Below are 12,533 nucleotides of genomic sequence, written 5' to 3'. Positions count from 1 at the left end.
AGTATGACCTCATGGTTCCGAAACTCGATCCCTCTACTAATAAAAGCTAACACATTGTATGCCTTCTTAACAGCCCTATCAACCTGGGTGGCAACTTGAGGGATCTATGTATGTGGGCACCGAGATATCTCTACTCATCTACATTACCAAGAATCTTACCATTAGCCCAGTACTCTGCATTGCAATTACTCCTTCCAAAGTGAATCACCTCACACTTTTCTGCATTAAACTCCATATGCCATCTCTCAGCCCAGCTCTGCAGCTTATCTACGTTCCTCTATAACCTACAACATCCTTCGGCACTATGCCCTCATCCAGGTAATTTATAAATATAAGAAAACAGCAGTGCACCCAAAACAGATCCTTGTGGTATACCTCTCATAACTGAACTCCAGCATGAACATTTGCCATTAATCACCACCCTCTGTCTTCTTTCAGCTAGCCAATTTCTGACGAAGTCACCCTCAATCCCATGCCTCCGCATGATGTGCAGTAGCCTACCATGGGGAACCTTATCAAACTCCTTACTGAAATCCATATACACCATATCAACAGTTTTACCCTCATCCACCTGTTTTGTCACCTTCTCAAAGAACTCAGTAAGGTTTATGAGGCATGACCTATCCTTCACGAAACCGTGTTGACTATCCCTAATCAACTTATTTCTTTCTGGATGATTATAAATCCTCTCTCTTATAATCTTTTCCAACACTTTACCCACAACCGAAGTAAGGCTCACTGGTCTCTAATTATCAGAGTTGTCTTTACTCCCCTTCTTGAACAAGAAGGTAGAGAATTTGGGTATTCTTGTACATGCAATACAAACTGGTGAGCATGCAGATACAGAAATGAATTGGCAAGGCCAGTGAAATACTGTCTTCTGTGTTGGTTATCCCCTGAGTGAAGGATGGCATCTACTCAGGGAAGCAAGTTTCTGCCTCGGGTCTTCATGTGACGGAAGAGGCTGGTTCTTGACCTACAGACCTTTGGATACATGGGGACAGGATATACCACATGATGGGGGGATCTGGAGTACAAGATTTACTTCCTTTCTTTTGCCATATTATTTAAAACATTTGGACCTATAGCATGATGCAGCTTGATGACCAAGTTGTTACCATTTTCAAACAGCTGTAGCAAGCTCCTCCCGGTCATTAATATCAATGTTGCCATGCTTTAAGAAGAACCTCATAGTGTTTTTGTCGAGTTTTCTCTATCCTCATTGGAATGCTGGCAATTTGAATTTTAGGAGAAAAGGACTTAAGAGGGGAGATAAGTTTCAGCCATTTGAACAGTATCCAGTCATTGTAGTTGGTTTTGCCTGAATGTTTGTAGGGCTGGGCTCAAAGGAAGATATCAGCATTTGTTCAGTCATCTGAGTGAATCCAGAGAATGTGGCAAAGGCATTGCTGATGGAATTTCTCTAGTGTTAATACGCATTATTCATACATAACACAAGTCTCATTGCAGTAATGTGTGTGATAATGGCAATTGCTTTTAATAAGTTGTGAAAATCTTTGTTGTCAAATACAAATTGTCGTAGCTTGTTGAAGGCTGAGGTGGTGCAGCTGGGATGGCAGGGAGGACTTCATCAAGGTCAGAATAGAACTTTTCCTTCATACCTTCATCTGAAACAAGGGGTTGACACATTCAACCCATGGCCATGGCACACCATTTATGGATGAACTAGAAATGTTGTGTCTCGTGCCTTTAATTTGTACAATTGGAGAGTTTGGTAGTTTATCCTAGATGCTGATTAATCATAAATTATGTAAGATTCCAATATACAAAATTTTGAGTTCACTTTCTTTGATCACAAAGATGGTGGTCACTTTTTCTCGTCCCTTCTCTATTTAAGGTGTATAAAAAAATATCCTGAAGAGGACTGCTAAGTCACCGATTCTTCGGCCTAAACACCCCTGACCAACATAGGTATCCAACTTCTGTGCAGATTCTTGACTAAGGACTCCCAAATTCACAGTACTGTCTACACAGAACTTGGCAAATGGATCATTACTGAAGCCTGTGCAGTACTGTTATTGTCCACATGATCTTGAAGGGTCCATGGTCAGACTGCGATGATGCATTGAACCACAGTGACCATGACCACTTGACCACTGCAGCCTTCATAGCCAGTGATACGTTGTCTTCTTTCACCGGTTCTGCATTGAGGACTGTCTGGCATCTCTCCCTCTTGTCAAAATGAGTAACCTTACCCAGCACAAGGAGCTCTTAACAGCATGACTCAAGACATCATCACAGCACGCAAGCCTTGCCACCATATCAAAATGGAGATCCATGAAGGAGTTGGCCTTTATTGCAAGGATAAATGGAATGTAAAAGTGGGTACTACTTTTCAGGGTGTTGGTGAGATCACATTTAGTGTGATTCATTGATGTCTTTATATTAATATGAGAAAAGTTATGGGTTTGAGGCCCAATTTAATAAAGCATTTCCATGACTGCACAATACTAGTCTCTAGTAGGAGAAATATGGATAGTTAATACAGACCATTTCGCAAAGTAATTACTCACTAGGAAGGTATTTGGTCCACCTTAATTTATTCAGCAAGATACACGGTACAGTCACCTAATTAAGCATTTAATTATTTAAATCAGTCTAGCTTTTAGCTCAGGGTCTAGCGTAAAATCCACACCCAGTGTGTTTTTTTTTAATGAAGTAGGTCTTCCTGTTATTAGTTCTTTATATGTCACAAACCAATACTGAACTAAGTACTTAATGTGTGGGCTGACAGGGTGTTGTACAACTTCCTAGGACTATATTTTGGCTAAATGATTCAGCCCAATATTGGTTATGTTACTTTCGACTCTACATTATTGAGCCTGTAAAATTTCCAAAGTCGTTCATTTATTTCAATACTATCTAGGGAATGTGTGTCTTGACTGTCTTTCTCTTTTGAGTGCAATAATTTACATTTCTCTACTTTGTCTAACCTATTTAAAGGGGAGAAAGTTCTACTTGTGGAAAAATCCAAAACAATCAGTCATAAATATCAAAACTGATAAATCCAACAGGGAAAGAAGAGCCAAAACCATTGTGACACAGAAGGAGGCCATTTGGTCCTTGCAGGAATACAGATAAATTTCTTTACTCATAAATTAAAATGTGGAACTCTTATCACAGGAAGCTTTAATGAAAAATGAGTGCATGAGAAAAGGGAATAGAAAACTACGCTGTGAAACCAATATGAGGTAGTTGAAATAGGAGTTTCAGACAGTAGAACTGCACAGATTAATTCTGCCGAATTACCTGCTGGGGTGTTATATTTCTGTGTAATTTTGCACAAGACAAACATCAGCTGCAAATGAGTAAAGCTCACCAATATCCAGCCTAGATATTTCAAGCTCATAGTTTAATGTAATTATTTAAAAGCTAAAATGCTTTACTTTTTTTTGCATATGATATCGTGTGTAATTTTGTGGTATGCAAACCACAGCTGTGTATAGTTTTCCTAAAGCCTACACTCTCCACACAAATTCTGTCTTTGCCACAAAGAGCTGTAAACAGTGTCAGAAATTACAATCTATCCAGTGCAGTATCTCACCTTATTCCTCAATTGTTTCTAACTTTGGCATTCTTGATCACCCCTCATCTTCTCTCTCTCCCCATTTCTGTCCCAGCATTTAGCTAGATCATGTGTTTTTATCCAAATGGGGAATTGCCCAGGAATTACTGTCCACACAAGGCTAGATAAATTTAATCAAGCTTTCATTCCAATCAGCATCATTGAAGTTGCAATAGTAGATTAAGTAACTGAATCTTAATTTGAAAAATATAGGAACTAGAAGCAGGCCATACAGTATCTCGACCCTTCATTCAGTGAGGTCAGTATCTTCCAATATCATTCTCCCACACGACACCCATATCCCATTATATTTTTAAGATCTATTTAACATCCGAGTTTATTAAGTTTTTAAAAAAATACTCAATGCCTGACAATTAACAACGTTTTAGAAGAAAATTCCAAGGATTCACCACTCTGAAGAAATTCCTTCTCACCTCTGTACTAAATAGCTTAACTTTATTCTGAGACTGCACTTTGCGTTCTAGACACTTGTATGAGGATAAACATCCTTCCTGCATCTAATCTGGAAGGATTCTTTAATGAGGTCACCTCTCATTCTTCTAAACTCTTTTAAAAAAAAATACAGGCCCAATTTATTCAGAGGACAACCTTCTCACCCAGGGATTATTCTGGGAACCTTTTGTCACACTCTTCCACGGAAACTAAATGTTTCCTTAGGTAATGAGATTAAAATCGTACAAAAATTGCAGATCACTGTCCATCTTATCCTCTATAAGCATTTGACGTTCTTATGCACAAAGTCCTTACTATGTGTGGGTACAGGCTTCCATTTCCTATCTGAATGACAAGATTGCACCAGGAATGTCTTCCCTTACCTGGGAAGCAAACTGGCATGAATGTCGGTATTTAACGTCCTACTGAGTTTTTATATGGTTATGCACCTGGATTTGGAAGTTCATTTTTGTAAACAATTTTCGCATGTAGCATATAACAGGATTTTCAACTTTCTTTTAATGCAAAACAGTACAAGTTGTATATGCAAAACAATGCTTATGTCCCTCATGTAATACAGCATCTGTCAGGACTTCAAATTATTGAATGGTTAAGGCAAATGAAAACAGCTTGTCTATTTTCAAAATAGATAAGCTGTGATCAAATGTCCCAAGTCATTACACCTCCCATTTGACAAGGGAAACAAATTAAATCTTTTAAACATTATATTCATTATTAAAAATGAAAGTTCAAGCATCTAAATAGTATAAGAACTTCATTTAGACGTTCCGATCTTTGTTATTGAGATTTAATACAAAATACCCAAAAATAGTGCTTGATTAGTTGCTGCATAGCCACCTTCAAGGAAATCAAATGCTTTCCCATCTTTAGTTTTCAAACGTGGCACCTCAATTTCCCAGACCATATAAAACATAATTTCACATTAATTCCAAATGTTAAGAAATCAACAGAGTCCTGTATTATTACAAAGCTGTATTTTAAGTCGAGGTTTTGTCGTCATCTTTGAGAATTCTTACGGTGCTTCATGGCGAGTTGAATTGACAAGCATGGAAAATATTTGCAATCACTAATTAAGAAAAGGGACTGCCTTTGGATTCTTTTTGATGAGGCATCATTATGCCAATCCTCCTTACAAAACTTTGAAACAAGTAACCTTGAATAAAAAAATGTTTCGAGATTGAAACATCAACAAGTCTTCAAAAATACTGGATTTTAAGTTTGTTTGTGCTGGACTTAGATATTCTCTTCATCTAATGAACTGTTCCTTGAAATTAACAAACTTCAGTCTTTTCAATGAGACAATTTAAACAGATTGTTCAATATCATCTCCAACTACCATTCCTCAGGCAAAAACAAAACTTTAAAACATAATTGGAATGTCAGTAGTTCTTCCATATAGTTACTGTACAATGATCCTTAAAGTACAGTCAAACAGATCTGCTTATACATGTAGTGTCAGTTTGTAACAGCAAATCATTCATTCCATTGTTCCTGGCGCAGCTTCCCAACAATTGTGTCAGATGAAATGTCATTTAGCTCATTCTAACCCACAGTCACAAAACGTCCTCCTTTATTTGGTGTATCTGCTGTTCTCCGCTCTTTGAGAATAGCAAATCGTTCATTCAAGGTAATGCCAGTCTACAGGAAAAACACAATTATTCTGTGAGATATCTGTCAATATACTCAACCTGCATGACTGTCTGTCTTTACCAAACGACATCAACATAGATTAAATGAAACAGATAATAGTTCTCAAATTTTAAAACCCTTCCTTTCCTCTCAAAAATGCTTGCCCATATTGAACGAAGTTCCCAACCACAAGCAATGTTCTGCTATTTCATCCTATTCCCATTTTTCACATGGAAGCCCAAGTGCTGAGGTGGGGCAGGAGGGGGGGTGGGGGGGATTCAAAACTAGGGGGCATATTTTTAAGGTGAGAGGAGAAAGTTTCAAAAAGGACATAAAGGGCAACATTTTTGTTGATGTGGAGTGGTTCATGTGTGGAATGAACTGCCAGAGGAAGTTGTGGATGCAGGTACAGTTACAGTATTTCAAAAACATTTGGATAAGTACATGGATAAGAAAGGTTTGGAGGGATATATGCCAAACACAGGCAGGTGGGACAAGTTTAGTTTAGGAACATGGTCAGTGTGGACTAGTTCCATGCTGTATGACACCAAATGAAATTTCATAGACACCCTTACATGGATTGCCCTTAATATCCATCTGCACATTTCACAGCTGGAAGATGCCACTTTGATTATTGTTTCCTATGCTAGTAGTGCCAAGGCAATCCATAGCAACTGTCAGCAAATTAATGGAGTCTTGGCTGTAATTAGATTTTAGAATTTGTCTGGCATCCTTGCAGGTTCAAACATATAACAGGGTGGTCAAGTTAGGTAAAGGGGCAGTACAAAGAGATCTGGGTGTTCTTGTACACCAGTGAATGAAGGCAAGTATGCAGGTACAGCAGGTAGTGAAGAAAGCTAATAGCATGCTGGCTTTCATAACAAGAGGGATTGAGCTTAGAAGCAAAGAGGTTCTTCTGCAGTTGTACAAGGCCCTGGTGAGACCACACCTTGAGTACTATGTGCAGTTCTGGTCTCCAAATTTGAGGAAAGACATTCTGGCTATTGAAAGAGTGCAGTGTAGGTTCACAAGGTCAATTCCTGAATGGCAGGACTACCTTATGGTGAAAGATTGGAGCGACTGGGCTTGTATACCCTTGAGTTTAGAAGACTGAGAGGGGATCTGATTGAGACGTATAAGATTATTAAAGGATTGGACACTCTGGAGGCAGGAAACAGGTTTCCACTGATGGGTGAGTCCCAAATCAGAGGACACAGCTTAAAAATAAGGGGTAGGCCATTTAGGACAGAGATGAGGAGAAACTCCTTCACCCAGAGAGTGGTGGGTGTGTGGAATGCTCTGCCCCAGAACGCAGTGGAGGCCCAGTCTCTTGATTCGTTTAAGAAAGAGTTGGATAGAGCTCTCAAAGATAGTGGAATCAAGGGTTATGGAGAAAAGGCAGGAACAGGATACTGATTGAGGATGATCATAATGAATGGCGGTACAGGCTCGAAGGGTAGAATGGCCTACTCCTGCACCTATTGTCTATTATCTATTATTATCTTTGAGGTTTATAAAATCCTAATTGGGCATAGATAAGGTGAATAGCCAAGATTTTTTTCCCTCTAAAACAAGAGGGCATAAGTTTATTGTGAGAAAGGAAAAATTTAAAAACAGACCTGAGGGGCAACTTTTTCCACACAGAGAGTGTTGCATATATGGAATGAACTGCCAGCATAAGTGGTAGAGACAGGTACAGTTACAACATTTAAAAGACTTTTGGACAAGTACACAAATAATAAACATTTAGAGGGCTATGGATGAAACACAAGTAAATGGGATTAGTTAAGTTTGGGATACCTGGTCCTCAAGGACAAGTTGGACCAAAGTATCTGTTTCTATGCTGTATGACTATGACTCTATAATGTGGTCAAACCACAAGTCATCAATAAAGGGATTATGAGCAATACCTAAATGGATCAGTTTATGTCAGATCTTGGGTTTACTGGGTTATTGCCCTAGATCAGTTTCTCTACGCTGCATGATCCAGTGGTGTGCTATGCAATTCCCACAAAAAAACAGACAATTGGACTGCCTAAGGGAACATACCACTGTACTCAAATCCATAATAAATAATTTGCAATCAAATGTTTGGATTGGTATGATAAGTTTGATGCACAGGCAAAAGTAACTGTCACAGAGGAACACATGATCTTCCACTGAAAAAACTGGTTGGAACACATGAAATAAATAATATTAAAATCCTTTGCAAATATTTACCGGTCTTCCAACACTGTTGATATCAAATTCTAGAGGCACTCCTTTAGGTGGATCTTTCTTCTCATTGATTTCCTTTTTTACTGCAAATGGCACCAAAGGAGGACGCCTGATTCGGAACTGTTGGGAGCTACAGAAAATATTTAATGTCAAACTGAATAAAATACGTTCTCTTACTTTTGCACAATAACCACTGTCCATGAGGGTGTAATTGGAAAAGATAGAAAGGCTATTTCAGTTGGCTGGATGGCTAGTTTGTGATTCTGAGCGATGCAAACAACATGGGTTCAATTCCCATACCACCTGAGGTTACCATGAAGAGTTCTCCTTCTCAATCTCTCCTTCACTACAGGTTAAACCAACACCAGTTATCTCTTGATGAGAATGGAGCACAATGGTCTGGGGAGAGCATAGCAACTTTAATTAGAAAGAACATACACTGATCCAAAAAAAGGGGTGAATAATTTTGTTGTTTACAAAGAGGTTGGTTCTAAGATGGTTTTTGAAAGGTACGTTATACAGAAAGACGGAAAAATTAGTGTAAAATCCACATCTTATAAAATTAGCACATCTACCAGAGCTGGGGTTGAAAAGAAATAGGCATTTGGTGAGGAGGGAGGTGTGGAGCAATGTTGAAAAAATAGATCTTAATATGTTATATCAGAATAGACCACGTTATTAGTTATTACAACCTAATAGCTAAACTCAAAAGAATGGTAATAAAGATCAGAAAAATGATAACAATCAAAAGAAATACAAACTCTGTATTTTTGGCAGATGGGTTCTGAATGGACACAGTCAAAATTCCTCCACTGCTAACGGGAATGCGACCTCTGAAAGGAAGGAGAAGCAGTTTAAACCGTTGGTGTTTTCAAGTATGTGTGTGACTGATAATCATAAAACAATCTATTTTATTTTCTTGAATTCCAAAATACATTGTGCATTGTGCTTTCCAAAAGTATTTGTCATTTCTGTCCACAAAGCAACCAAGGAATGTTGGACTCATTAAAAAAAATATACAAATCAAAAGGAGGAGTCAGACGCTTAACTCCTTGAGCTGACTGCACCATTCCATGGGATCATGTTTCATCTAATTATGCCACATTCCTGCCTAGCCCTTTCCCTTGCGCATTGTTCCAACCAGGTGAGGAGTGGTGAATTGCTCCTCTCTTTTTAAACCCTGTTGGTCAGTTGCACAAACATTTTAATTTATTTTTAAGTACATAGGTATCAAATTTAATTCAAACTAGTTAATCAGATCAAAAATGAAGAAGAGCCAAATCCAAGCTTTTCTTGGGCGAGAGTGAAGTTTGATTATCTATTAAACCTGCAAAAATAACAATCTAAGCTTTCATTGGATGTGAGTATCACTAGCTAGGTCAGTATTTGCTGACTATTTTGAATTGAGCAGCTTATTTCAGAGGTTATTTCAGAGTGTTGTTAAGAACTTTGCTACAGTGATTTATTTCTAAAATTGCACTGAAATATTAATCATATACATAAAAATATTCATATGTATAAACAGAACAAATTGGGTCATGCTCAAATATGGCAGCTTCTAAGTTAGGCTAGCTGCATTAAACTTTTAAATTGCACTGTGTAAGCAAGACTCAGTTCGAAGTACTAACTTGCTTTGTTTCACACATAGCACAATAATTATTCCCTTATCCACCTAATAAAAATTTTGTGACTGAAGATATTATTTTCACCAATCTTCAGTTTAATGACTTACTGGTCAAACGTAGTAGCACTAGAATTGGTTAGCCACCTGAAAAATAAAACTTAAAAATCAATTTCTGTATTTTCAAAAGTAACATTCTTGAGGCATAAGATGTGGTATTATACATTCTGAAATTAAGGTAAACAAAGGGAAAACACGGAATTACATTTATTTCAGATACCATATATCATGCAGCAATTTCTTGTTGTGAGAACATGCGGAGTATCTTACACAACTTGCTTGAAGCACAGCAATGTTATCCATTAAAAAGACATAGAAATGTTTATTTTGGTGGGGGGAGGGGAGTTGAAAGGATACAAAAATGGTGTGGAGAAACTAGCAATTTCCACATTTCCTTTCCTTTAATACAATAACCATCTTGACTAGAATTGTCACACACAAAACTCAAAGAAACTGATACATCAGAGATCTGATTGGATTCTTTCAGAGACAAAAGGCCATGAAGAATGAAGATAGTATCAGGAGACATGGGTTTTGAACTTTATTTGTCATGGGTTTGAAGATACCACTCAAAGCAAATGCATGGTAGCAATTTATAGCTATATCTAAATAAATGAAGTACAATCTTGTGATTCTCTTTAGCATCAGACTTAGGGGCTTCGTGCTGGAGCTTGAAAACATCATCTAAATGTGGAAAGTAATTTTACACCATTCTTTCAGCAGTTAGTTCAGTTTTTAAACTTACGCTCGTGTCCTTTTATTTGTAGCTGCTTCTTTCATCCCTTGTTCAGTTTGCATATGCACCTGCATTTAATAGCACAGATCAGACAAGATTTAATTAAAGACAACAGATTCTGGAAATAGGAGTTAAAAGCAAAATACTAGACAAACTCAGTAGGTCTAACAGTTCATGTTTGGAGTCTAATTATTCCTCATCGGAACAGAGAGGAGCTGGAAAACGACTGAGTAAAGATTTTCTTTTATTTTTCTCTATATTTGATTATGGATTGAAATAGGGCAAAAGACTATTTAAAAACAAAAAGGATGGCGGAAGGGATAACTGCATTTTTAAGGCAGGTTACTGACACTCCCAAGTGTTATTTACATGCTGTTTGTTCAAGTGGGGGATATTGCAGTAGACAAGTTGGCACCAGGTCATGTATAGTAGACAGGCAGGAGGCTGAGAGAACACAGCAAGCCAGGCAGCATCAGGAGATGGAGAAGTTGACATTTCGGATGTAACCCTTCTTCAGTCTTGAAATGGTCTATAGAATGACCAGCTGTTGATGATGGAGTCTTCCTGCTTACCATCAACTATATGTGAACATCAGGTAAGAAGCCCTCAGTGCTCCAGAAAGGGAGGCGCTCTCTACAATTTAAAAAAAATCTAAAGCCTGAGGAAAGCCAGTTTATTTTCTATCATCAGTTGCGGTCAGCCGTCAGATGCTTTATACATTGTGACTCCTGCAAGTAAATGAAAATACCTAGAGAAGAGAGCACAAAATATCTGGCAAGCCAAAAAGATCATCGAAGCAAACCATGGGGGCTGTGAGCTTGACCGACCTTCCCAGTGTTTCCCTTCACCCATAAAACCCAATTTTTAAAAACCTCTATGTATGTGCAGGGGGAGTTTCAGGAGGTTGAAGTTTTAACCAGTAAGGTTATCTGTCAGCAGTTCATAGATTCTAGCTGCAAGTGAACAACTATTTACTTGGAATAATTAGCAACTTAAATACAGATACCTCTTCCATGCTTTCTATCAACCTGGGCATACTAGGATAAAGAGAAATAAGAGAATTTTGTGCATCTTATGAAAATGTCAGCAATGCTTTCCTGTATCTGTGCTTCCAAAGTACAAGTCCATCTTTTAGTCCAGTGGTCCACACTGAACAAAATGCCAACATTTGTGGAAAACGTACTACTTTCTGAATTTGCGCTAAACATAATTAGTTCTGTTCAAACCCTATTAACAGGCTATAAAATTAAGCTTAATTAATCTAATGAAAGACAATGCAAGTTGAGGAGTCAAATTTGTACAAATAGTTTTCCGAATGTTCTTCAAAAAGAGAAACATATAATGATCCACCAGATTTGATCCGTAAGCAAATTGTTACTGTTTGACTTTCACTGTCCTCTAAAGTTGCCTAGCAAGTTATAACAAATCCAACAGTCTCCATCAGACCAACAGATCCACATCAGATGCCATATCACTTGCCCTTCACTCCTCCCCAGAACATCTTGACACCAAGTACAGCTACCTAAGAATCCAACTCACTGACTACAGTCCAGACTTCAACACTATTATTCCCTTGAGACTGATTAGTGATCTTGGACTAAGCCGCACTCTCTGCAACTGGATCCTCAGTTTGTTACCCACAGGCGACAATCAGCGAAGACTAGGAACAATATTTCATCCTCATTAACACTCAGCACTGGAACCCCCCCCCCCCCAGGGGTGCATACTCAGCCCCCTTCTGTACTCACTGTGTATCCATGACTGCATCACCAAATACCAGGCTAATGCCATTTATGCGTTCGCTGATGACACCACCATAGTCGGTCGAATCTCAGATGGCGATGAAATAGACCACAGACGGGAGGTGGAAGACCTGGAAAAATGGTGAACTGAGAACAACCTAGCTCTCAATGCCGGCAAAACCAAGGAACTCATTATTGACTTTTGGCGGGACCTGACTCATGCCCCCCCCCCCTTACATATTCACAGCACAGAGGTGGAACAAGTGGAGAATGTCAAGCTCCTGGGAGTGGTCACCCACAAGAAGCTTTCTTGGACTCTTCGTGTGGATGCACTGGTTGCAAAGGCCCAACAACTCATCTTCCTCAGGCAGCTAAGGAAATTTGGCATGACAGCGAATACAAACTTTTATAGGTGCGCCATCAAGAGCATTCTGTCTGGATGTATCACTAACCGGTATGACAACTGTA

At 38.6% G+C, this 12,533-nt stretch overlaps 1 protein-coding gene across 1 annotated transcript in view; it reads right to left on the bottom strand.

Annotated features, from left to right (window-relative positions):
• Window positions 1–4,540: 4,540 nt before the first annotated feature.
• The window catches only part of LOC132821733 (UAP56-interacting factor-like), a 34,652-nt gene continuing 26,659 nt past the window's right edge, over window positions 4,541–12,533 (bottom strand). Inside the window, exons 8-12 of the mRNA XM_060834442.1 lie at window positions 10,333–10,391; window positions 9,639–9,674; window positions 8,668–8,739; window positions 7,910–8,036; window positions 4,541–5,698 (exon numbers count right to left, since the gene is read on the bottom strand). Coding sequence (XP_060690425.1) covers window positions 5,603–5,698; window positions 7,910–8,036; window positions 8,668–8,739; window positions 9,639–9,674; window positions 10,333–10,391 — 390 coding nt within the window. The 3' untranslated portion in view covers window positions 4,541–5,602. The remainder of the gene's footprint in view (window positions 5,699–7,909; window positions 8,037–8,667; window positions 8,740–9,638; window positions 9,675–10,332; window positions 10,392–12,533) is intronic.

This window comes from Hemiscyllium ocellatum, chromosome 13 (assembly GCF_020745735.1).
Source record: "Hemiscyllium ocellatum isolate sHemOce1 chromosome 13, sHemOce1.pat.X.cur, whole genome shotgun sequence".
Taxonomy (NCBI): domain Eukaryota; kingdom Metazoa; phylum Chordata; class Chondrichthyes; order Orectolobiformes; family Hemiscylliidae; genus Hemiscyllium; species Hemiscyllium ocellatum.
Note: the sequence above shows the minus strand (reverse complement) of the source record. Positions and strands in the feature narration are given on the sequence as shown.